The sequence below is a fragment of the Crocuta crocuta genome, unplaced genomic scaffold (assembly GCF_008692635.1).
Source record: "Crocuta crocuta isolate KB4526 unplaced genomic scaffold, BGI_CrCroc_1.0 scaffold61, whole genome shotgun sequence".
In the NCBI taxonomy this organism is placed as follows: Eukaryota; Metazoa; Chordata; class Mammalia; order Carnivora; family Hyaenidae; genus Crocuta; species Crocuta crocuta.
Window position 1 is genome coordinate 7,623,900 of NW_027528369.1, and position 26,480 is coordinate 7,650,379.

The 26,480-nt window shown below is 54.2% G+C and overlaps 1 protein-coding gene across 1 annotated transcript in view; it reads left to right on the forward strand.

Annotated features, from left to right (window-relative positions):
- Window positions 1-26,480, forward strand: part of ATP2C2 (ATPase secretory pathway Ca2+ transporting 2) — a 71,391-nt gene that overhangs the window by 6,752 nt on the left and 38,159 nt on the right. The window contains exons 3-7 of the mRNA XM_077754176.1: window positions 13,868-13,969; window positions 14,221-14,358; window positions 17,491-17,769; window positions 20,345-20,455; window positions 22,446-22,562. Coding sequence (XP_077610302.1) covers window positions 13,868-13,969; window positions 14,221-14,358; window positions 17,491-17,769; window positions 20,345-20,455; window positions 22,446-22,562 — 747 coding nt within the window. The remainder of the gene's footprint in view (window positions 1-13,867; window positions 13,970-14,220; window positions 14,359-17,490; window positions 17,770-20,344; window positions 20,456-22,445; window positions 22,563-26,480) is intronic.

Consider the following 26,480-nt stretch of genomic DNA (forward strand, 5'->3'; position numbering starts at 1 on the left):
CCTTTCCGGCACCATCAGTCACTTAAAAATACAATTCCTGAAATCGTGCCCTGGGCGAGCTCTGGAGAATACATTGCAGTGACCTTCTGACTGGGGAGGGGAAGCCTCGCCGATCAATTGACTTCTTAATGGAAAGGGTCGGATAGAAAAACTTAAGCGATTGAATTTTCCTCCCAAAGAATGACGNTTTATTGTCAAGTTGGTTTCCATTTGGTTGTACGATTCTTAAATATTTGTGCGTTTAAGAAGCAATATTTTATAAATGAGCGTAAGCAGGAGCCTTCTGGTGCTAGCGTGGCACATCACAGACCTGTGTAACTAGCAGTTCTCACGCAGTCTCGCTCTTTCTGAAGCGACCTGTGGGCTCAGCATGGATTGGACATACGGGTTTCGGTCATTTTGCTGAGACCGGTGTCTCTACCCCCACGCCATGTAGTGAGTTCCATTAAAGGAGTTAGAGGTTAGCTTGCGAACATGATTGCCTTTTCTACGTTACTTTTTCTGGTTTGTTTTGTTTTTTTCCTTTCCATGGTTTGGTTTTGGCATCAAGCTGGGTATTTTTTCAGACACTCCTGATGTGTAGTTGGTTGTGATTAGATATTATAGGCTGCCCAGGTGTGCCTGGCGGCCAGGTGGCCAGGTGACGATGATGTAACAAATAGAGGTGCTGGGGGTGAACGTGACCTCGGCACCAAAGCGGACTTCGTTCCTCCAAATCTTTTCCAAGGGCCCCCAAGGGTGCAGCAGGTCTTCAGTCTGCCTGTAGGTGTGGGGGGGGGGAGGGAGGGGGAGGGCTCACCCACCTGGTTCTGGACCTGGATGTTCTCAGCAGCGCCCTGAAGGGTTGTGTAATGGAGAACATGGCAGTGGGGAGGGGCTGGGAGCCTGGCGACCCTGGCAGCCGGCGGCACAGGCTGGCTGGGAAGCGAAGTGTCCTGTCTCCGAGGCGCCCTGTGCAAACCCAGGAGATTACACTAAATGTAAACGAGGGCGTGATGAGGGAGGAGGCTGGTAGGTGAGACAACTTCTTTGCTGCCAGCTCGGCTCATAGTCTGAAACCTTCTTTGCTCTCCCGTTTCCTTCGCCCGATTTTGAACCCTTTTTTTGCCAAGAAAAACGGAAAAAGAAGCAGAGTGTACTCACAGCGATCATTTCCACACAATGGTAACTGTCTTTGAGGACCACTTGTAGGCGGCCTCTGAACCCCCCTAACTCTGAACACCACTTTGCCCGGTGGCCTCACTTATAGTACTAATTATTACTGAGAGCTTGCTGTGTCTTCTTTCGGGTCTCTCTGCACGGAGGTCAGTTTTATGACTATAATCATAAGATAGATGATGGGGCGCCTGGGTGGCTCAGTGGGTTAAGCGTCTGACTCTTGGTTTCGGCTCAGGTCACCATCTCGCGGTTTCGTGGGTTCGAGCCCTGCATAGGGCTCCGCGCTGACAGCGTGGAGCCTGCTTGGCCTTCTCCGTCTCCCTCTCTCTCTCTGCCCCTGCTCCACTTGCACTGTCTCTGTGTCTCTGAAAATAAATAAACTTAAGAAACATAGATGAGGACATTGGAACTCACAGGTGGGGCCAGGTGCTAAGGATACAGCTGTGAACAAAGAAGCTCATGGGGGGAGCCCCACAGCTTACAGAGAAACCAAGAGATGTTTAATCGAAGATCCAGCGGTCTGAGGTAGAGCAAGAAAGCAGCGTGGCCAGGGAGGGGACAGGCGGTAGAGACGAGGGCCGGGGAGGACCCAGTTAGCGGCGTCAGAGGCTAAATGTGAGCCCAGTGCCCGTGGCTCGGACGATGCCGCCCTCTGGTCGTATTCGCGGTTTAGTGACAAGAAAGGGGATGGGGAGACCCTCTGCCTCTAACTCCTGGAACAAAACCTGTTAACCTGAATGTCGGGTGAGGAGAATGTTGGACCAGAAATTCCTGCTTCCTGGGTGACTCGGAGCCACGCCGGGGAAGCTGTCTCTGGCCCTCAGGGCTCCCATCGCTCACCCCAGTCTGGCACTGGCTCCGGCCTGTGATGGCTTCCTGGTGGGTGAACTCACTCCTCCTCCTGGGGCTCTCCAGGGGGAAGTCTGGGCCCCAGGACGCCCGTGTAGCCACTCATTCATCCGGCCCAGAAGCGTGAAGCGCCTACTGTGTGTCAGGCCGGTGCTGCACGCCAGGGATGGGGTAGAGAGGGTGCACACACTGCCAGCTCTCCTGGCACCCTCTCCTGGTGGGCAGGGATGGGCACCAAACTACAGTGCACAGTGGGCTGTTTAATAATGGCGGGTGTATAATACCCGGGAGTGAGAGGGATGCTTCCATTCCTCTGAGTGGCAAAGATCAGGGGGGCTGTGCTGGGAGAGGGGCAGAGGCCATGGGGGCAGGGGGATAGCCCAGGGCTGCTAAATTCAGGAGTCCTGCCTCTGCTCCTGGCTTCCTTGCCACTACTCTTATCAAGCTGTCACTTCATGTTGTCAGTGTTCCTCCTGCTTCTAATCTGCTATGAACTGAGAAAACAAAAACAAGTGTNGGTGAACCGCGAAGAGCCTCTGGACCATCGTGAAGAATTTGGGCTGTGTCGCTAGCACAACAGAGAACCATTGAAGGGTTTTAAGTCAGGACGTGAGAGTCGTTCACTTATTTGCAGATGAGCCGCATTAGGAATGCAATAAAGGAGACAGACACAATCAGACTTGTGTTTGTGGGGATAGCACCCTTGGGTTGCAGGAAGACCGTGCACAGGAGGGAGTTCACACACACACACACACACACACACACACACACACACACACACATCGTTAGTGTTTCTCAAAATCTAACAAGAGAGGATGACATCTTTTTTTTCTGAGACAGAGACAGCATGGAGCAGGGGAGGGTCAGAGAGAGGGAGACACTGAATCTGAAGCAGGCTCCAGGCTCCGCGAGCTGCCAGCACAGAGCCAGACGAGGGGCTCGAACCCACGAACCGTGAGATCATAACCTGAGCCGAAGTCGGATGCTTCACCGGCTGAGCTCCCCGGGCGCCCCAGGAATAGCTTCTTACACAAGATCAGTCACATAAAAAGCAGAGCCACACCTGGTACATAGTCTGCTCGACAGTTCTCTCTCTTTCTTACTGTTTTCATTAGTCTCGAATTCTAGTCTTGATTTAGACTCCTTTTGAGTTTTGGTTTTGATAATGCTCCTGCTGAGAATGCCCAATTACATGGACGTGTGCCAAGTGGCACGTAACTACGTCAAGAATCGGTTTGCCAGTTCGGGATAGCCAGCCTCTTCCTTAGGCGCCAGGGACAGCGAGCAACCTATGAATGTCTGTTTTCAAGGCTGTCCCTCAGTAACTGTAGCATTGGCTCAGGCACTTGAGGGCAAGGTGAGTGTTGGGCATCGGGGGCAAGAATACCCTTCACTTTGTGTTGAGTAGCATACTCGGTGCTCCTCAACCATGGTGCGTAGCTATGTCCGCAGACTGGATTCGATTCGGGCCCTGCTTGTAATGTGATGATGCCACTCAATGGTTCAGTACTTTTGAGCTGGCTTGTCAGCCCTGGGTGCTGTGTAATGGTCCTGTTCTCTGGCCACTTTTCCTCTCTGAGCCGCTGAGAAACTTTCATCCCTGCAGGGTGTCATGTGACTGTTGTCACTAATGCACACGTGGGCTCTAGTGTCGCATAACAGTGCTTTGTCATTGATCGGCCCCCAAAGGTCTCTATTAAGTAGGGTGATCATTGGAACACATAGTCAAAGTTCAAAAGTTCTTAGAAAACCATGGGCGCTTGAGACTATGTCCAAAGATGTCATCCTAGAAACTGCCCCAAATCCCAATGGCATGAGCCTTGTTATTAAGGGTCGCAGATCCCAAATCTCCAGAGCTCCTCGGGGGAAGGAACTAGAAGGCTCGTAAATGGCTGTCTTCGCTCTGTCTTTACGTAGTCTTCTCTCTGTGTGTATGGGTCTAAATATCCTCCTCTTACTAGGATACCAGTCATATTGAATTAAGGTCCATCCTAATGATTCCATTTTAATTTAATCTCTGAAGGACCTCCCTCCAAATGCAGTCACATTGCGAGACACCAGGGGCTAGAACTCCAACATATGAATTTTGGGAAGGATGCAAGTCAGCTCACGACGCTATGTTCCTTGTAGAATCTTGAAGGACATTGGTGGGGAGAGGCCGTGGGCCACAGTGGGGAAACATGTCGTCTTCTGTCGAGGTTACAGACACTGTTGAAGTTGTATTATATTGTTAACCTCACCGCCCCCTCCCCCCAAGTCACAGGGTGGAAAATGGATGGGCTGTGTTCTCGCTCCGCCATCTTCCCGTTGACCTCCCCACTGGTAGGGAACAGAGCCCACCCAAGCACTTGCTTGGCCCACCTTGAGACTCAGCTACATGATGGGAAGGAAGTGCTCAGGATTCAGAATTCTGAAGTCCCTGGGGGAAACATCTGGAACAAAGCAGGCACTACACATAATCATTCTTTAGATTTCAAGCCCTTAAAACCAAGCCACCGTGTTCATTAGATCTGGTTATTTCACACCTGGGCCCCGGGATCGTACTACGTGTTCCTCAGGACCCTCCTTCTGTGTGTCTCCATCAAGACTGAACTTGGAGGTCCTTGTGGGCAGGGGGAAAGAATACTGGCCCAGGAGACCCCTGTCAACTGGGAGATCTTGGTTAGGGCTCGGACTGGGACCGGAAGCCCAGAGTTCCAGCCTGGGGTCCATTACTTGTGTGAGTTGAAGCATATTTACCTAATCTCTCCACCTTCAAATGTCCTTGCCCAAAAGTAGGGACATTTGTTGTAAGGATCAGTGAGAGCGTTGGGTTCCCTTTCCCTGGCTTTCTGTGAGGAAGATTAGATTAGATTAGGTAATGTAGGCAAATATTCACCACACTTCTTTGCTCATGAGTTTGCCTGCCTTCAGGGAATGTAGTCATTTAAAAGTAATAATGAAATAAATGTGAAGGTTTAGAACTCTTTGTACACACCGGGTCCAAAAAGTGATAATTTTTATTAAAACTCTCCTTACAGTGCTTAGTTCAAAAAGTGACAGTAATTTTGGGGGCGCCTGGGTGGCTCAGTTGGTTAAGCATAAGCTCTGGATTTTGGCTCAGGTCACGATCTTGCAGTTCATGAGTTCGAGCCCCATGTCCAGCTCCTCACTGAGAGTGCAGAGGCTGCTTGGGATTCCCTCTCCCTCCTCTCTCTGCCCCTCCCTGCTCACATTGTCTCTTTCTTTCTGTCTCTCAAAATAAATAAATAAGCTTTAAAAGTTTTTTTTTAAAGTGATAGTGGTTTTTCTTTATTTATTTTTGAGGTAGAGACAGAGCATGAGCAGGGGAGGGGCAGAGAGGGAGGGAAACACAGAATCCGAAGCAGCTCCAGGCTCTGAGCTGTCAGCACAGAGCCCGACACGGGGCTCGAACCCTCGAACCAAGATATCATGACGTGAGACGAAGTCGGACGCTTAATGGACTGAGCCACACAGGCGCCCCCAAAGTAATTTTTATGAAGAATCTCTCACTGTCCTGTAGTCGGACTTGGGTCAAGTGCGCGGCCCTGCGCACCCAGAGAAGTGCTCAGTGGTGGAGACAGGCCGGGGGACACAGTGCGCAGGGCCCAGTGCAGAAGGAAAATGGGGGGAAATGACCAAGATTTTCGAGATGATAATGGCAGGATGTTGCATGAGGCACACACGCCCCTGGGCACGCCCGCGGGGCTGGCCCCGGGGGGGGGTCATGGGCATGAAGTCGAGTTGGACTTCATGAAGTGCTAGCAAGTTCTTGCTGCTTGGTCTCCCCTCTTCAGCCCTCGCCCAGACCACCCGTCTGGCCGTCCCACCCCCGTCGATTCTTCCCGTAGGTCAGCTGCTCTCCAGGTGCCGTCCGGGCCCAGCAGTCTGAGTCTGGCGGTTCTGAGCCCGGTGGTGGTTCTGACGCTCACTCGAGTGTGAGAGCCCCTGCCCTGCGGTGAGCGTCTCCATTCCCGGGATGGCCACCCTCCTGTTTGCCAGAGTGAGCAAAAGACTGGCCCTGCCGAGTGGAGCCTACAGTCTGGTGGGTGACAGATAGCTATCAAATACTTCTAGTAGTGAGTATATAGTCACGAATTAAGATAAGCCCCATGAAGGAAAGCACATGTAAGGCAGGAGCCGGATGCAGCCTGTGTCAGGGGGCATGGTACGGACTTGATACCGCAAACTGGGTGCAACCCAGGAGACTCCCTGGAGGAGGTGGCCGAGCTGTGGCAAGCTGAGACTTGCACTCAAGCTACTACAGATTTCCCCAAGCCCAGCTGGCCTCCCTCCTCTGATCTGGGAGGCTCCTGTGGCCCAGGTGGATTCTGCAGGTAGTCTCATTCTCCAGGGTCAGGAGTCCTCTCCCTGTCCCCCTCTGTCCCTCGCTCTGTCCCTCCCTCCCCCCAATTCCAGCACTGAAATACGAGTGACAGTTTCGCCTTCCTGGACCATTGAATCAGGCTAACGTTAGCTGCTGTTTTTCAGCTATCTTTTATGCACCAAGAGCTAGACGTATTTTTCTTTCCCTCCTTCCCTCCTTCTTCTTCCTAAACTATCTTGTTTTCATAAGCCACAAAGCAAGGGGCACAGGGTGAATTGCGTCCCCTGGGCACTTTTTTTGCTCCTCCTCGGTGGGGGGTGGAGGGAGGTACTGTGTGTATCTAATCGGTTTGCAGTGATCAGATGACTGTTTGCTTGGGCTTTCCTGGCCCCTTGCCGCGCGGTTCCCGAGAGGCCGCGGCGGAGCGCGCCGAAGCCCGCAGCCCAGGCCCCCGACTACAGAATGTTGCTGTCACTTCGCAGCAGTGACACCTGGAGCAAATTCCTCAGTTTTCTGTACAAGGGGATCTTATGAGCTGTCGCGGAATGGGATGATTCAGTACATGCACGGCATTTAGGGCGGCCCCTGGTCTCAGTAATTATTATTTATATGCAGCTACGTAAGTGTCCCTTTAAAACCACAGACAGAAAATCACACGGTGCACACTGTCTGCCACCCATTCAGCCTCTCCCTGCCCCTGCAGTATACACAGATCTAGAATGTTCTTCAATGGCTGCATAGACATTTCTATTTCACCTGCCCCCTACTGATGGGCATTTAGGTGGTTGCCTTTTTTTTTTTTTTTTTTTTTTAATTTTTAGAACAATGTCCCAGTGAACATCTTCGGGTGCCCCGTGTTATTTTGAATCCTTACAAAAATCCCTGCAGAAATCTGAGGTTTAACGGGGCGCCTGGGTGGCTTAGTCGGTTAAGCGTCCGACTTACGCTTAGGTCACGATCTCGCGGTTCGTGGGTTCGAGCCCCGCGTCGGGCTCTGTGCTGACTGCCAGCTCAGAGCCTGGAGCCTGTTTCAGTCTGTGACTCCCTCTCTCTCTGACGCTCCCCTGCTCACACTGTCTCTCTCTCTCTCCTAGAAATAAATAAAACATTAAAAATTAAAAAAAAAAAAGAAAAAGAAATCTGAGGTTTAGGAAGCGAGGCAGCTTACCCGGGGTCACGCGGCTGCCCTAGGAAATCGGACCCGGGTCAGGTGTTCTCCTGACCCCCTCCAGCCAGGTTTCTCTTCCATAAAGTTACTGACGTCCTCATCATGATTAGTAAGTACTTCATGGGGAGTCGTGTTGAGGCTGTTTCTCATACCTTTCCACTCTGGTTTTAGCACCTCTGGGTGGTCCCTGCCCAGATCGATGATGACTCGCACAAGGCTTGCTGATCTTCTAGTTCTTTCCCTTGCTCATTGATTCTTCAGTGTTCAGGTAGGAGGAAGAGCTGCCCCTCTGCATGATCATTCATTCATTCATTCGCTCCTATTCTCGTGAGTTCCTATTTTATGAAGTGCGCCAACATTTGTTACCATCGTTTTTAGTTTGATGCCCCAGGTCTGCCGGCAGGAGCATCTGCAAGGTGATGACTGCCGTGTCCTCTGCATGTCTTCTCCATCGCTCTCGGGGCACCTCCCGACTTTCTGGCGTCACAAGAAGTTCCAGGCTCATTTGCTAGTTTCCCTGCCCAGCCCTGCAAGCAGCCGTTTCTCGGCTCTTTTCAGTAGAAGAATGGGATTTACAAGTCAGGATCTGAGGCCAGGTGTGGTCATGCCACGGGGGTGTTGTGGCTACTGAGCCCTCGGAGGGGTGTGTGTGTGTGTGTGTGTGTGTGTGTGTGTACCGTGAGATCCACATTTACTTGTATAGCTCTGTGTATACTATATACATATCCCTATATACGCTAACCACATAGATATGTATATATCTCCATACTCTAACCGTGTATATATATCCCTATATATCCTAACCACATATGTATATATATATCTATACTCTAACCACGTATATATGTCCCTATATACCCTAACCACAGATATATTTATATCCCCATACTCTAACCCTATATATATTCATATATATATACCCTAATCTTATATATATATCCTGTATACCCTCTTTCTATATCCTAACCCTATACACACACACACACACACACATCCCTATACACCCTAACCATAAATACATATATGTGTGTATATATATACACACACACACACACACACACGTATGTTCCTAGATCCCATCCAATCCCATGAATACCCCAAGGTTGGTGCCAGATCTCTCTCTCTGTTTGTAACTGCTGTCACCAGTGAGAGTGCCGTATGTTTACTTACTGCATAATTGCCCGACATGTGCCCAGTCTCCTCACCTTCCCATCCCCCCCCCCATCACCCTGGCCACCACCTAGCTCGGGATCCTCTCATTCGGTCCCTGAGTGCACTGGCAATCGTGGCAAAAGATGCACCTCACTCTGTCCTGTCGGTAGCGTTTTGCTGAGGTTACACCACCACCATCCTCTCCCTCCCTCCCTCCCTCTCTCTCTCTCTGTCTTTCTCTCTTTCTCTCTCTCTTTCTCCCACACACACACACATACACCGCACAAACTCTGCCTAGGTGCAATTTCAGGGCTTGGAAAACACATCTAAAACCGCTGCCCCGAGGCCAGAATTGAACCCCTGCGTCAGCAATCCAATCCAGTATGTGGGGATTATGCCCATCTCACAGAGGAGGAGACGAGCTCAGAGACGTCATGGGCCTGTGCATGTGAGGGTTGCACAGCGGGTAGCTGGGGGAAGTGGGTCCTGATCAGTTAGTCGTGGACCCGGCAGCGTTCCCTCCGTCCAGTTTGCTGATTTAGGGTTGTCTCCCCCTAATATTAAAGAGTCTCCGGGCAGGCCCCCTGGGGCTCCGGCCGTGCTCCTCCGAGGGAGGGAGTGAGCCTCCCGTTGCTCCGAGCACCCCGGGGGTTGTCCTCCCCACCCTCCTGAGCATCTGCTAGGTCTTGGGTTCCCGAGCATTCCTTTCGCCAGGAAGCCCCCTCCCCTCCTGCACGGGCTCCGCCCCTCGGGCTTGGTCTGCACGCTTTTCCCCCTTTGAATCAGCAATTAATGCGACTGACTCAAGATTCTGGAAGGAACAGAAGGGAGACTCTTGGGGAGGCTCTCGCTGCCTCCGCCCTCCAGCCACCCCCGCCCCACAGCCAGCCCCGTTCCCGTTCCGTCCTCCACGGGCTACCTCCTCACCCCCAGTGTCGGGCGCCCTCTTCCCTTCTCGGGTTAGTGGACCACCCCTGGGCAACCCGCTTGTGGCCGCCGTAACTCAAGGCGTGTGTGCCTGCGGCCCCGCGTCTCACGTCTGGGAATGTTCCCGCAGAATCGAGGGCTCACACCTGCTAAAAGGCCTGCACACGGTGGCTCGTGGAAGTGTTAGGGGCGAGAGGCCGGACCAGACACACCCGAAATGCCCAGCCACGTGCAAACGGCCGGCTGAACTGTGGCCTATCTGGGGCAACCGAATACTTGAAATGTGGCCGGGCATCTAAAGAGACTGAACGACTGTTGTTGTTTTAATCCGTATCGTGTGGGGAGAAGCACAGGTGAATCTCGCTGCAGTAACATTGGGTACGAGGAGCCAGACGCGAGAGCACATGTGTACGACTGATACTCATTTATGCGGGGTTCTGAAACAGAACAGATCCGCGCTGGGAGAAATCCAAATGCTGCTCACCTTTCAAGGGGCCGTGCACCGAGAGGGGCACCGGGCAGCTTTCCGGTTGCCAAACAGATTGTCCGCAGCACCGGCGTGGGGTTATGGGTGAGCACGTCTGCAAGAGTGCATTCAGGGGCACACTTCTATCTGTGCACACGACTGCATGTAGGTCATACTTCAGTATAGGTTTCCATACAGGTAAATAAAAAGCTTTCACAATCTGATTTTTTTTTAATTTTTTTAATGTTTTTATTTTTGAGAGAGAGAGAGAGAAAGTGTGAGTAGGGGAGGGCAGAGAGAGAGAGGAAGACACAGAATCCCAAGCAAGCTCCAGGCTCTGATCCATCAGCACAGAGCCCAATGCGGGGCTCAGACGCATGAGCAAGATCATGACCTGAGCCGAAGCCGGACTCCCAACTGACTGAGCCCCCCGCGTGCCCATCACAATCTGATTTTAATGGCAGCATAGTGTTTCATGTTATGGTGGCACCATGATGAATTTAACTGGTTTGTTTGTTTAAGAGAGATAGTGTGTGTGAGCGTGTGAACACAAGCAGGGGAGGGGCAGAGAGAGAGAGGGAGACACGCAATCCAAAGCAGGCTCCCGGCCCTGAGCCATTAGTACAGAGCCCAGTGCAGGGCTCAAACCCACAAACTGTGAGATCATGACCTGAGCCGAAGTTGGACGCTCAACCCACTGAGACACCAGGTGCCCCTTAACCGGTCCTCTGTTAATGGACATGGGGTTTGTTTCCAATAGTTAGCTGTTGTAAACAGTACTGCAGTGGATGACTTGAAAGACACACTCCCCTGCGGTAAATAGGTCTGCAAAAGAAATTGCTAGAACTGGTTAGTTTTAGACCTTGATGCTACCAAATTGCCTTCCTCTAAGGCTGGCCTGACTGGCTGAGGACGAGAGCTCTCTGCCCCAGCACCACGTGCCACAAACTTCTTGAGCCCCACCTTGCAGACAGGTGAGGAAGGCTGGCACACGGGGGCCGTTTTCACACGCACTCTGGTTTTCAGTGTGCTTGACTATCTTTTTACGTCTCAAAGCTGTTTATCGCTGTCTTTCTGTGAACTCTTAGTTTCTGTCTCTTGTCCGTTTTTGAAAAACGTGAGCTGGCGGTCTCTTCCTCACGAGCGTGAGCTCCTGGTTCGTTTGGGGAGCGCTTCATCGCCATTGTGATCGGCTGCAGACCTTTCCGGAAGACGTCTGTCTTCAGACTTCACGCGCAGGGCTTTCTACAGAAGGCAACCCCATTGTTACGCAGCGAATTTACCGGGTTTTGTCCTTCGTGGCCTCTGGCTTGGTCTTGTGCTCAGAAAGGCCTTTTCACACTGAGATTAAAAAACAAAATGTGGTCCACGATTTCTTCCAGTACTTTCGTGGTTCCCCTTTTTCCTAATGGTCCTCATCGCTCTTGTATACAAACCTGCTCGTGCAATTCGTCACTTTAGAGCGAGGACCGGGGCTGCTTTCCCGAGGTCCCAGCCTGGTTTCTTGCACCCCCTGAGCGGCTGGGGACCGGACGAGGGAGGAACAGGGCTCGTGATGAGCGGAGACCGCACGGGGCGCAGGCGGCTNTGTTTAAGAGAGATAGTGTGTGTGAGCGTGTGAACACAAGCAGGGGAGGGGCAGAGAGAGAGAGGGAGACACGCAATCCAAAGCAGGCTCCCGGCCCTGAGCCATTAGTACAGAGCCCAATGTGGTGCTCAAACCCACAAACTGTGAGATCATGACCTGAGCCGAAGTTGGACGCTCAACCCACTGAGACACCAGGTGCCCCTTAACCGGTCCTCTGTTAATGGACATGGGGTTTGTTTCCAATAGTTAGCTGTTGTAAACAGTACTGCAGTGGATGACTTGAAAGACATACTCCCCTGCGGTAAATAGGTCTGCAAAAGAAATTGCTAGAACTGGTTAGTTTTAGACCTTGATGCTACCAAATTGCCTTCCTCTAAGGCTGGCCTGACTGGCTGAGGACGAGAGCTCTCTGCCCCAGCACCACGTGCCACAAACTTCTTGAGCCCCACCTTGCAGACAGGTGAGGAAGGCTGGCACACGGGGGCCGTTTTCACACGCACTCTGGTTTTCAGTGTGCTTGACTATCTTTTTACGTCTCAAAGCTGTTTATCGCTGTCTTTCTGTGAACTCTTAGTTTCTGTCTCTTGTCCGTTTTTGAAAAACGTGAGCTGGCGGTCTCTTCCTCACGAGCGTGAGCTCCTGGTTCGTTTGGGGAGCGCTTCATCGCCATTGTGATCGGCTGCAGACCTTTCCGGAAGACGTCTGTCTTCAGACTTCGCGCGCAGGGCTTTCTACAGAAGGCAACCCCATTGTTACGCAGCGAATTTACCGGGTTTTGTCCTTCGTGGCCTCTGGCTTGGTCTTGTGCTCAGAAAGGCCTTTTCGCACTGAGATTAAAAAAAAAAATGTGGTCCACGATTTCTTCCAGTACTTTCGTGGTTCCCCTTTTTCCTAATGGTCCTCATCGCTCTTGTATACAAACCTGCTCGTGCAATTCGTCACTTTAGAGCGAGGACCGGGGCTGCTTTCCCGAGGTCCCAGCCTGGTTTCTTGCACCCCCTGAGCGGCTGGGGACCGGACGAGGGAGGAACAGGGCTCGTGATGAGCGGAGACCGCACGGGGCGCAGGCGGCTGCACTGGCCACGCGCGGCACAGGGCGTTTGCTCTGCCGCCTCCGAGGGAAGCCTAGGGGGTTGGAAGTGTCCCGCTCTGTGACCTTCCAACTGCTGTCCCCTTGGCTGGCTGCACAGACGCGCATCCTTGACAACGCTCCCTCTGGTCCCGGNGTTTAGAGTGAGGACCGGGGCTGCTTTCCCCGAGGTCCCAGCCTGGTTTCTTGCACCCCCTGAGCGGCTGGGGACCGGACGAGGGAGGAACAGGGCTCGTGATGAGCGGAGACCGCACGGGGCGCAGGCGGCTGCACTGGCCACGCGCGGCACAGGGCGTTTGCTCTGCCGCCTCCGAGGGAAGCCTAGGGGGTTGGAAGTGTCCCGCTCTGTGACCTTCCAACTGCTGTCCCCTTGGCTGGCTGCACAGACGCGCATCCTTGACAACGCTCCCTCTGGTCCCGGTCCTGGCTTGGCTCCCGGCGCCTGGGGGGAGGCAGCCTTTCCAGACAGCTCAGCTTCTGCCCCTCCTTCCCGCCCCCCTGCTCCCGTAAACATCTTTGAGCACCTTTTCTGTGCAGCACTATGCCAGGCACTTGGGCGCAAGCTGGATATGACCAGCCGTGCCCCCTCCCCCCCGGGGCTGCCTGTCCGGAGCTGTAAATGTGCAGGCATACAGGGGGTCCTCACAATCTGATTTTTTTTAAAATTTTTTTTAATGTTTTATTTACTTCTAGGAGAGAGAGAGAGACAGCGTGAGCAGGGGAGGGTCAGAGAGAGAGGGAGTCACAGACTGAAACAGGCTCCAGGCTCTGAGCCGGCAGTCAGCACAGAGCCCGACGCGGGGCCCGAACCCACGAACCGCGAGATCATGACCTAAGCGAAAGTCGGACGCTTAACCGACTAAGCCACCCAGGCGCCCCACACTCTGATTTTAATAGCAGCATAGTGTTGTCACTGAGAACGGGTTCCTCACGCGACCTGCGGCCGGTGGTGTGTCCGTTTCTTTGGGTCGTTGTAACAAATGACTGCACGCTTGGTGGCTTAAAACAACACGCGTTCCTTGTCTCAGATCCCGGAGGGCAGAAGTCTGATGTGAGTCTCACTGGGTTAACATCAAGGTGTTGGCAGAACCGCATTCCTCTGGGGGCCTCCGGGAGGAATCTGTGTCCTTGCCTTTTTCCAGCTCCCGAAGGTGGCCCACATTCCCCACCTCGTGGCCGCTCCTTCGCACCCCCCCGCACCTCCTCTTCACACCCCTATCCCCCCTCCCTCTTACAAGGACACCGTGAGCATGTGGGGCCCACCGGATCCTCCAGCATCGCCTCCCCAGCTCAAGATCTCATCTTAATGCCTCCCATAGAGTCCCCCGGGCCACGCGAGGTCGCACAGTCACAGGCTCCAGGAATCAGGACGCAGACATCTCTTGGGGGCATCGTTCAGGCTCAGCTTCTCCCCTGCACCCACCAACCTCTGCCCCTATTTCCTTGGAGGATCCAGAAGGCGTGTTTCTCTATGAGCTTTCTGCCTTCTGCCCAGCGCAATCCCTGCCGAGATGTGTTCTCGTGTTGTCGGAAGCAGCGACGTGGTGCCGTCCAGGAGGCGGTCAGGCGGGCCACCTCTTCATCTGTGGGAGGGGCTGAAAGCTGCGTCCTCCTCAGCGGCAGAGATGGTCCAGTGGGATTGTGGATGACCAATGCGGGGCAGGTGTCTGATCCCAAAATGTTTGTGGTGCCGTCTGCTGTATCCCTGCACTGCCCGCGGTTCCTACACTGTGATGTTTTGTCCTCATTATGACCTGTTAGCTGTTCTCAGCCACGCCTTCATTGAACATCTCCTTTCCTTGTCTGCCAACTTCTAGAAGGGCCTGGGGGTACCTGCTGTCTCAGGTCGCATCCCCACCCTTCCTCCAGGAAGCAGAAGGAACCCTCCCTGCTTGGACTGACTCACAGATCCCCCAGCCCAGCACTCCCAGCCTGTGCTTGGCCCACCGGCCACCACCTTTCCTTTCCAAGATGGCGGCCCTTAAGGCCAGGACCCCATAGGATTGCTCTGTGAGCACATCTCCCAGCCAGGCATTCTCTGCTCTGCCCTGGCTGCATGTTACAATGACCTGGAGTTTTAGGAATCCTACTGGCCGAGCCCCACTCCTTAGTTGGCCTGGGGACAGGCCAGGGCCATGTATCTTTACAGGGATCTCCTGTGGAGTGCCTCACCGTTCCCTGGAGAACATGCTGAAGCATGGATCTCAGAGTTCACGCCCAGGGCTTCAGATCCATTAGACCTGGGGCGGGCCCTGAGAATCTGCCTTTCTAATGCGTTCCAGGTGACGCTGGGTTTAGAGCCACCAGGCTAAGGCATATCCAGAGAGTTCACAGTTGCGTGCCTTAGGGGAGACTGCCACGGAAGTCTTGGAAAGAAGGAAGCTGTTTGCATTGAGTTGGGGTCCTTTGCCCCTCGTCTCCAGTGTCACTGCTTTTTAAGTTTATTTATTTATTTAGAAACAGAGATGCATTAGTGGGAGGAGGGGGCAGGGAGAGAGAGAGAATCCCAAGCAGGCTCTGCCCTGTCAGCACAGAGCCCGATGTGGGGCTCGAACCCATGAACAGTGAGATCATGTCCCGAGCCGAAATCGGGTCGGGCGCTTGACCAGCTGAGCCACCTGGGTGCCCCTACAATGAAAGTCTCGAAGAGTCCAGGCTCTGTGAGCACGGGACCCCTGACTTCCTCTTGGGCTCCGTCCCTCCCTCTGGAACCTTTCCAAGTCACGCTCTGTCACTCTGAGTTCCCCAAATGGCCCATTTGCTGTGCCCAGCACCCTTCCCACCTGTTCTGGAGCCCAGCGGGTCCCCTCTCCGTGCCCTGGGAACTCGTTCCTGCACTTCCTTTGAGGATATGTTGCTCACAACCCCGAGCCCCACCCCTGCCCAGAATCGCACCCCCACCTGTCTCCTCTATAGCGTGACGTGTCCGCATCACGACGTTGCCACCTGGGCCGCGGGTGTCTCTGTTTGTTCCTTCCCAGTGTTGCCAGATTCGCAGACACCTCGTTGCATTCGAATTGCAGATAAAGAGTGATGTTTTCGTAGGCACGCGTCTTGTGCCGTAGTCGGCGAGCTCCCCTTGCTTATGTTCACTTCCGCTTCCTGGGGGCCGGGCACTGCGCTCGGGGCTCTGTGTCTGCTTTCCCGTTACCCCCCTGGGGAAACTTACGAGCCTCTGCTCTCATAACCCTCACTTTCCAGAGGGGGAAACCAAGGCGTGGTGGGGGGGGGGTTTGGACAAATATGTTGAAGAAATAAATGCCTGAGGCCTTTGAACCGGGAAGCAAACCCTCGGGTTGAACTGAGTCCCCTGAGCCGGACGGGAAGGCAGAGAAAGCCTGCAGTCAGGTCACGGCTCACTTTGTCCGCCGACTCGTCTGTCGGCAAATGTCCTGTTTGCCCTTGGCGGGTGCTTTGCGAGCCACCGGTAGGTTAAACATCAGCTCCGAGCCATCTTTGCTCAGTGAAAACACTCTAAGTCCTTACGTTCTAGACCATTTCCTTAAGGGCTCGGGGCGTCCCTTGCCTGGCAGGCGGCATGGGTCTGTTTCTGTGGGCAAACAATCCTTTGGCGGCCACAAAGGGCCCACGGGAGATCACAGAGTGTATGGTCCTGTTTATATGAAATATGCAGAACAGGTAAATCTGTAGAGACAGAGAGCAGATGGGTGGCGGCTGGGGGAGCGGAGGGGACTCACTGATAGTGGCCACGGGGTCTCCTTTCAGGGGAATGAAAAGGTCTTGGAGCCGGTGGACACAAAACATGGGAAATACACAAATGCTGCAGAATTGTTCATTTTGAGATGGTTAGTTTTAGGGGCGCCTGAGGGGCTCAATCGGTTGAGTGTCCGACTTCAGCTCAGGTCATGATCTCACAGTTTCTGGGTTCGAGCCCTGCATGGGCTCTGTGCTGACAGCTCGGAGCCTGCACCTGCTTTGGATTCTGTGTCTCCCTCTCTCTCTGACCCTCTCCTGCTCTCTCTCTCGCTCTCTCAAAATTTAAAAAAGATGGTTAGTTGGATGTTATGTGAATTTCGCCTTAATTTTAAAAAGAGAATCAAGGAGAAGGGAGAGGCATCCCCAACATCAGGCTTGACAGGGAGCGGGGACCAGGGGGGCCCCAGAGGGCGCCTGACCGCCATCAGCATGCTCCACTCCTGCGACGACGGGCACACACTGGGATTCTAATGGGAAGTGCGTGTGTGTCCCAGAGGGAGCGATCGGGCCACACACGAGCGACCTGGGCAGAACTGACCCCCACGTGGGCGGGGCACAGGGCGCACGTGTTCAGCCCCCGGGTCCCAGGGCCCTGCCTTCTGAGATGGACGACCTTGCAGTGAGACAGACTGAGCCCTCGCCGGGGGCGTTTCGGGCCCCTTGGAACACGGGAGGGGCTTGGGAAGCCCTGCAGAAGTGGGTTGAGAGTGGACAGGGGGTGAGAAGGTGGGGGCAGTGAGTGCAGACCGCGCCTTCCTAAGCTTGGCGGTGGCGGGGGAGAGAAGAGAGTGCGGGCATCTCCGATGGGTACAGCCCCGAAAGCAGGTGGGTCTGGACCGCATCAAGCCCTCGGCACGCCCCGGGTGGCCTGGTTCTGCAAAAGCACCCCGAGGCAGGCTTCATCATCCCATTTTGCAGATGAGGCCATTGTGGTCGCTTGCCCGAGGCGACTTGCCGGCATGTGGAGCTAGGCCATGTCCCAGGCAACACGAGGATGAGGGTAAACTGAGGCTGGTGGCAGAGCGCAGGCGTCCGTCCGTCCGTCCAGCGGGCCGAGGGCACATGCATTTCAATGGGCGTCCTGAGCTCTGAGAAAGGCTCGTGGAGCCTTCAGCCCCCGCGTCCCCGGCACGGACCGGCCGCAAGGCGGGAAAGGACGGGTGCTGCCTTGGAGACGGCCCGGCTGCTGGGCAGCGCGGGGGGAGTCGTGTCTGACGCCGCGTTCCCCTCGCTCTGCACGGCCGAGGGCCTGTGCCGCATCACTGCTTGCGGGTCCCAGGCGCGCAGGGCGCTTGGCAGCATGTCTGGCCTTCACCCGCAGGTGCCGGTAGCACCTCTGCCCTCCCCCCCCCGCGGGGCCCANCCCCGGTGATCACAGCCAAACAGGTCTGCAGACGTTGCCCAAGTCTCTCGAAGGCAAAGCCCCCCCCGGGTGAGAACCCTGATTGAAAGCACAGCGTGGTGTGGGGTCCTCGGGGACCCAGGACTCCCCCAACAGGCAGTGTTGCGTCTCCTGGGCCTAAGAACCGGCCTGGGGGGTGGCGAGGCGGGGCTGCTGCGGCCGGAGTGAAGACCGGGGTTTTTATCCCGGTAGCGACTGGAATGCAGGTTTCAGGCATGGCGTGTGTGGGGGGCCAGGGGACCGGATTTGTGTTTATCAGTCACTCACCTGCTGTGTACAAAGCGAATAGAGTGTAGTCGCGGCCGGGAAGGAACGGGGCGAGGCCGGGAACCGCCAACCGGGCAGGACGGAGTCCTTGTGTGGCGTGAGCAAAACCCAAGCCCAAGCAAACCTCACTCGGTGTGACGGAACCAGACCCGGAGAACAGAAGAGGAGTTCGGTCCGTTTTGTGATGCACGTTTCCCTTAAAGGCGGACTCAGGGAAAGCTCGCGGCAGACGGGCGCCTGCAGGATGTAATCGCTGCTGTGTTTCCTGGGTCGTGACCCAAGTGAGAATGATCCCAGCAAGTGGATGTGGTTGAGAGAGTTTCTTTCTGAGTTTCTTTCCTTCCTTCCTTCCTTTTCTTTCTTTTCTTTCTTTTCTTTCTTTTCTTCCTTCCTTCCTTCCTTCCTTCTTTTTCTTCCTTCCTTCCTTCCTTTCCTTCTTTCATGTTTATTTTTTGAGAGAGACAGAGTGTGAGCGGGGGAGGGGCAGAGAGAGAGGGAGACACAGAATCCGAAGCGGCTCCAGGCTCTGAGCTGTCAGCACAGAGTCCGACGCGGGGCTCGAACCCACGAACTGTGAGATCATGACCTGAGCTGAACTCCGACGCTTAACCGACTGAGCCCCCCAGCGCTCCTTGGCAGAGCATTTCTAAGGAACAAGGCATTTGGGGGATCACGTTGAGGATGGGGGGTGGCGAGAGGGAAAAGGGGAACTTGCCATCCCTATTTCAGCTGAAGGAAGAGGTTGGCTGATGCCTCCTTCCTCCTTCCCAGAGCCCAGCAACCTGCTGGAAAAGGAAAAGATGCTTATCATGTCCTGGGGGATCAGAATACTAGGAATCGCTTTGCAGAAATACCTAGCATTTTCCTGATAGAGATCTCCTGTGCTCTCATGTCTTCCCGGGCCCTCCAGGAATTTCCTATGACTTCTTCCCAGGTCTGCCTGGTACCCAGAACTCAGCTGGGTTCCCCCCTTTGCTTGGATTATTGCAGACGACACACGGAAGAGGCCGTGATATCACCTATCATCATTAGGGGCTTTCTCTACAGTAGAGCACGTACGTGACCGCGAANCGACGCTTAACCGACTGAGCCCCCCAGCGCTCCTTGGCAGAGCATTTCTAAGGAACAAGGCATTTGGGGGATCACGTTGAGGATGGGGGGTGGCGAGAGGGAAAAGGGGAACTTGCCATCCCTATTTCAGCTGAAGGAAGAGGTTGGCTGATGCCTCCTTCCTCCTTCCCAGAGCCCAGCAACCTGCTGGAAAAGGAAAAGATGCTTATCATGTCCTGGGGGATCAGAATACTAGGAATCGCTTTGCAGAAATACCTAGCATTTTCCTGATAGAGATCTCCTGTGCTCTCATGTCTTCCCGGGCCCTCCAGGAATTTCCTATGACTTCTACCCAGGTCTGCCTGGTACCCAGAACTCAGCTGGGTTCCCCACTTTGCTTGGATTATTGCAGACGACACATGGAAGAGGCTGTGATATCACCTATCATCATTAGGGGCTTTCTCTACAGTAGAGCACGTACGTGACCGCGAATCCCAGAAGCTCAAGGTTCAGGATTCTAGACGTGTCCATTGTTGCCCTGCTCTGTCAGCTTTGTGAGTTCCAATTCTGTAAAATAAACTTGCTTAAAAATAGATGCGTCAGTAACAATCAACTCCTGGAAACAACCCAAAGGTCCATTAAGAGTAGAACGGGTAGGGGCGCCTGGGGGGCTCAGTCAGCTGAGCGTCTGACCGGCCCAGGCCATGATCTCACGGTTCACGGGTTCGAGCCCCGCGTCGGGCTCTGTGCTGACAGCTCAGAGCCTGGAGCTGCTACGGATTCTGTGTCTCCCTCTCTGCCCCTCCCCCACCCCCTCTCTCTCTCAAATATAAATAAACATTAAAAAAATTTTTTAAAAGATAATGCACACTTTCTCTGTGTGTGTTATACTTCGAAAGTAATGCATCAGGGGTGCCTGGGTGGCTCAGTCAGTTAAGCATCCGACTTCAGTTCAGGTCATGATCTCACGGTTTGTGGGTTCAAGCCCTGTGTCGGGCTCTGTGCTCACAGCTCAGAGCCTGGAGCCTTTTTCAGAGTCTGTGTCTCCCTCTCTCCCTCTCTGCCCCTCCCCCACTCGTGCTCCGCCTCTCTCTGTCTCAAAAATAAATAAACTATTAACACAACCTAACGCATCAGTACAAAATTGCCATTTGCTTAACAGTAATCCTGCTTCTTTTCACAGATTGACGGACACTGTGAATTGAAAGCCATCGAGAGAGAGAAAGCAGTGGTAGCTCTGTCACCCAAGGAGGCGAGCAAATGCCACAGAGAGGATTTGGCCAAAGCATTTTATGTAAGAATTGAATTTGCGTGTGAGGTCGGTACGGTAAGGCTTTCCGCTTCAGAAGAAAGCGCCACACGGCCCCGAATTCTAATTCTGTGCTGTTACACGTTTTTCTCCTCACTCTTAGAAAATGCGACTCATGTTGAAGGGTCCTGACATCCCACGTGGACTGTCCTCGTCATTGCTGTCGGTGGAGCTGACTCTCGGGGGCCCCTACCGAGGGCGGGCATCCTCCCGAGCCCTTTCCTACTTGCTGCGCTTACTTGGAGACCCAGGGGGTGCCTGCGGTCACCCCCGGGGGCCCTGAGGACTTCTGAGACGTGGATCCGGGCAGTCTGACCGGCAGCTCGACCTCGTAGCCGCTGCCTGTGCACACACTTTCTCTTTTATAATCCAGGGTGTATGCAATCAAACCAGATCTGTACACGTTTCACAAGTGAATTTGACTTCCTGGTCAGTAGTCAGTGCGAGACGACACACCCATATGGGCACACACACATAAACACACACACACACACACACACACACACACACCCTCCACGAAGCTCTCCGCTGAGCCTGAAGGACATTGTTTGCTTTCTGTTTTCTACTTACTTAGAAAACCGAGCAAATGGAGTGACCCCTGTGTGCACGCGCGTGCATGCCTGCGTGCGTGCGTGTGTACGTACATACTCATAACCCACCACAATTTGGGAATGCAAATAAAAACTCACTAGTAACGGGTCACACACCGCAGTAAGACAGTTGAAATGAGGGTTTGATGCCAGTCTTTTCTTGAGAATAATTCAAAAGTCTGTTCAAATTCAAGTCCTGCCTGTGAATATTAAAAGAGAGGAAGGGAATGTTCTCGCCTCACCTAGATACTTTCCCTTCCCAGCAAGCGAGCCTCGTTTTCAGTCTCGATTGAAACGAATCTGGAAACCAGTCCAGCCTCCCCCGTCACATCATCCACCAGCCATGGCTTTCTCGTTGCCAACTTTTTAAAAACGAGGATACCTTTGCTGCGACCAGACCGACCGCGTTTCCTTACTTAATTATCAATGTAATGCTGTGTGGAGAGCTTGACGTCGTATCTGGCACGATGCCCATACGATGTAATAATTTTAGCTGTTGTTTCTAAGGACAGGCCTTTTCTCTGTTTTTTCTTTTTAACTCTTAATTATGGTAACATAAAATTTGCCATCTTCACCACCGTTGAGCATGCAGTTTGGGAGCATTGGGCGCATTCACGCTGTGGCCCAACCAGCCTCCAGAACTTTCCGTCTTACAAAACTAAGCTCCGTCCCCATGAAGCACTCACTCCGCCCTCCCCGCCACCCGGCCCCTTGGCACCCAGCTCCTCCTTTGCACCTCTGGGTGTCTGACCCCTCTAGACGCCTCACCTAGGTATGGGGGTGGGATCGTGCAGTCCGCCCTTCCCCGACCAGCCCAACTGATCCAGTGACAGGCACCCAGGCTGCTCCCCCGTCTTGGCTGTTGAGAGTAACACTGCCATGAACACAGGAGCCCATGTATCTCTTCTACACCCACTGCTAGTTCTTGTGATCTACAGGTACCCAGAAAGGGGGCTGCCGCAGCACGCGGGGACTCCGTTTGTAATTTTGGAGGAACTTCCGTACCTCTGTCAATAGCAGGTGCACCATTTCACATTCCGAAGGCCTTTTTTTTTTTTTTTTTTTTTAAAGAAAACATAAGCGTTTCTACGTTTCTGGAATTCCCGGCGACAATTCCCTTCATTGACATTTTGGCCCAAGGTTGTCTTTTCTGCTGTATTTATAGGGGCAAAAGTGTGGTCCGACTGAGAAAGACTGGACTGTGGGCTTTCCTTCTCTCTCCGTCCCCATTTGCTCAGGGCCTTCCAGCAAGTCCCTGCGCCTCTGGGGACAGCCCGGTTTCCTTGTCCACGGCGGAAGTGGCCGGCTTCCGGAAGTTCTGTGGGGCGGGCCCCCCGGTCCTTCCTGGCCCATCGGTGAGCGTGCGCTTAACCGTGCCCTTCCAGGTGGACTTACAGAAGGGGCTCTCCGAGTTCTCCGTGTCGCAGCGCAGGCTGGTCCATGGCTGGAATGAGTTTGTCACTGACAGCGCTGAGCCCGTGTGGAAGAAATATCTTGATCAGGTAGGTGTTGTTCTTTGCATTAACTCGTGTCAGCCAGAGAGTGTGGGATACCCATTCATTGTTTAAACATTGCTTAGAGGTGTCCTTGGACCGGTTTTGGGTGCAGCGTGGCTGTGCTATAAAGACAGAGAAGGCTCCCTGCTCATTCAGGCTGCTTTTAGCTTTTAGCTCATTCAGGTCATCAGGAGGGATGACCACGAGCAGCTCGCCACCTACCCGGGCAGCCGTGACCATGACTAATAGTTTTACATTCATAGAGGATTTGCCACACGCTGGGTACTCTGCTGCGTAAGTAAATGAGCGTTAACTCACTTTGTCTTCCTCTTAATCCTCATTCTGAGATGAGAAGGGTGAACAGAGAAGTTGAAATATGTCCCCAGGCTGCGTAGGGTTGCTAGACGTCGCAAATAAAGATAGCGGATGCCTTGTTAAATGTGAATTTCAGATGAATAAAGAACACTTTTTTTTTAGTATAAGAATGCCCCCAAGTGTTGCACGGAATATGATTATACCAAAAAAAAAAAAGTTCCTGTTCATCTGAAATTCATATTTAACTGGCTGTCCTGTAGTGTGTGTGGCACCGGGAGCCTGACGTCACACAGCAATAAGTGGCATCCTGGGGGTGAAGCCGGGCAGCGGGCTCGAGAGACCCCCCGCCCTTCGCCTCTGCCCTCGGTCCTGGCACAAAGCCGAATGGAAGTCAGATGCCCGGAAGCCACCAGAAGAGGAAAGAAAACTTTGAAACGCACGTGGCCGCAAGTTCTGGTCTGGAAGTGCGCCCCCGTACCACCTACCCCATAGCGGTGCAGAAGCCCCCAGTGAACAGGCCGGCTACCCCCAGATTCCTGAAGACACTCAGACGGCCTGGTTCCCCCGCGCGAACCTGGCCCCCCTCCCTCCGGTCGGCGGTACCCAGGCTTAAGGCTTAAAGCGTCGTGATTGGTCGGTGCAGCATCTGCCATCTCTACTCTGGTCCCCACGCCGCTCATTGGTCAGGCCTCGGCACACCCGGGGTAGCTTTCATGGACGCATTTGGCACCCACATCAGCTTCTGGGTGCGCAGGTGGCTCTAGCCAGCCCGGAAGCTTCCCCGGAATCCCGGGGTTGAAAGGAAGCAGCGGAGGCTCCTGGAAGTTAGAGTTCAGGGAAGCAGGCGGGCACGGGGGGTGGGGATTGCCAGCCTCCCTTCTGCCGCTGGGCCTTGGTCCGTCCTGCCCTGGCCGCCCCTTCCTCCAGGACCCCCTCCTTCCTGCCTCCGCTCTGTTAAAACTCCTACAGATGCCAACCAAGGCCTTTCCAGAAATGAGATCTCTTACATTTCCAAGAGCAGAGAGCCTGCTTATTCACCTTAACCTTGTCAGTTCAGGGATCCTTCTCTGGGCTTCCTTGTGGGTTTGGAAGGCATTTCCCATAGGCTGTGTTTTTATGATCCGTACAGAAAATCACCCTGTACTCACTTATTAATTCTTCACATGCGTTGAGCACTTGCTCTCTACCAGGTGTTGACCACCTTGCTTGCCTCCAGTGACGGGGAGCTCTCTACCCCGCGAGGCAGACCTATTTCTCTGTCTCCAGAGAATCGCTGTTAGGGAATTCTACCTTAGCATGACCCGAGTCATGTTGCCCCAGGATCATAAGGCAAAGGTAGATTAGAGTCACACCACCAAGGTTCCAATCCGAATTTTCAGCCTTGTGACTTTGAGCCAGTTTTTGAACCTCCTTGAGCCCATTCTCCCTGTCTAGAAAATGGAATTAGGCCATACCTGCTGTTCTGGGTTTTACATGAGAAGAGGGCGGCTTAGCACATCGAAGGACTTAATAAATGCCGTGCCCCTCCCCCCGTGTCTACCAGGCGGCCCTCGTTGAAGCGCGGCAGTTAAGAGCATGAGTCTGGAGTCGGGCTGACGGACATGAAGCTTTGCCCAGTTCAGTTTCTTTCAGAGCCTCGGGATGCACATGTATCAAGCAGGGACAGATAACAGCACTGTGTCCTCAGGTTAGGAGGGAGCTAAGAGTGTGCCCAGAGCGTGGCACATACGAGGCACTCCGCAAGATGGCGGTTGGTTTTACCGTGACTGTTTCTCTGGTGTGTCGCCCGTTGCCCGTGCGGCGAGCAGTCGGCAGACCCCTTTCCGCCCGTGTCCCTTTACATGTGGGCTTAGAGGGGCCCCGAGCCGGGAGGAGTCTGATCATCGTGGCCAGAGCAGCACTAGCGGCACGTGGGTCTGCCGCCTGTTTGCTGAGGCTCACGGTGACTCACGTGTGTTGGATGGGGCTGGCCAGGTGCTTGGGGTGGTCTCACAATGGCGGAAGGAGGGGGCGCTGGTGGTATCAGTGGTGAAGAACCATCTGGGTCCAGCTCCACAGAAGGCTGAGCCTCTGGGACTGGAATTGGGGTTCAAGGTGGCACTTGGTCCAGTGCCACTTGGACCACTTGGTGGCCCCCGCCAGGACTGCACACCCCCGAGCTAGCCTTGAGCCCAGGGCCGGGGGGGCCCCTTGTCTGCTGCTCCCAGGGTCCCGGGTGGAGGTAGCCTGCAGGGAGGGGAGGGGAGGGGAGGGCAGGGAGCCAGGTGGCCTCATGGAAGTGACCCGGACAGGAGGACATGCACCTGAGACGGGACAGACCTAGCGCTGGTCTCAGCTATGTGACCTTGAGTCGGAGTTCCGACCCCACCAAGGGTGAAGTTCCCCTGCCTGAGAATGGGTGCTGGCTGCTTCACTCATTCATTCACTTACTTACTCATTCGCTCATTTATTCATTCTAGATAAACGCTTTTTATGTTCCTGGCCATGGACTAGGCCTTGTGCATTGAGCAGCAGCCAGACCAACTGTCTGCTTTTGGGCAGACAGACAGCTTCATATGCAATATGTCACCCACCCAGTGTGGTCAGGACAGGTCGTAGGAAACGAGAGTGGGCGCGGCGATTTGGACGGCACGGTCAGGGGAGCCAGTTGGCTGGTGCCCAGAGGAGGTGATCTCTGAGCAGAGACCTGAATGAAGTGGAGAAGGGAGATGTGCGAGGGTCTGGAGGAAGGATGTGCGGGAGGGGGAAGTGCAAAGGCCCCGAGGCAGAGAGGCCTGGTGCACGGGAGGCTAACTGAGCTTCAGAAGGCAGCCTGGAGATTTTAGGTGCCCGGTGCCTGGTGCATCCTGGGTGCCCGGCCCATGTTTGTGCATCTCTTGCACCTTCTCTCCTCCATCTAACCAGAGGGCAAGTCTGTGACAGGCTCAGGGCTGAAATGAAATCTTACTCTGAGCTCTACTGGATTGGCGTGCTTTTCCTCTCTGTACCAGGCTGAGTAGTGCCCTCTCGGATTCACATCTACCCGGAACCTCAGACTCTCCTCTTACTTAGACAAAAGGTCCTTGCAGATGCAACTAGTTCAGATCAGGGCGCACTAGACTCGGGTGGCCCTAAATCCAGTGCCCGGTGACCTTAACGAGAAGAGGAGAGACTGAGACACCCACGGGGAGGAGAGGGCCATGGGACCCGGGCAGAGGCTGGAGCGGCGTGTCCACACCGAGGGCACCAAGGATGGCTGGGACCCCCAGAAGGTGGGAGAGGCGGGACGGGTTCTCTCCCAGAGGCTCCACGGACATCCGGCCCCATCAGCACCTTGACTTGGAGTCTCGGCCTCCGGAACTGAGAGAAGCAGCCTCCGTCGTTCAGAGCCCCCCAGGTTGGGGTCATTTGTCACGGCAGCCCCAGGACATTGATGCGCTTCTCTGGGCTTTCCCGAGCTCACATTCGCTCTTGGACTTCATCCTCCCAGATTTCTGAGGAAAGGGTGTGTCTGCCTCCGCCCGTGAGTGTGCGGCCTTGGCAGTGAGCCGTGCCCGCAGCGCTGAGCGCGGCCCAGGGCCTCTCGGCGGCCCCTCGCCCTGCCCGCTGCCCCGCCCCGCCCCGTCCGGC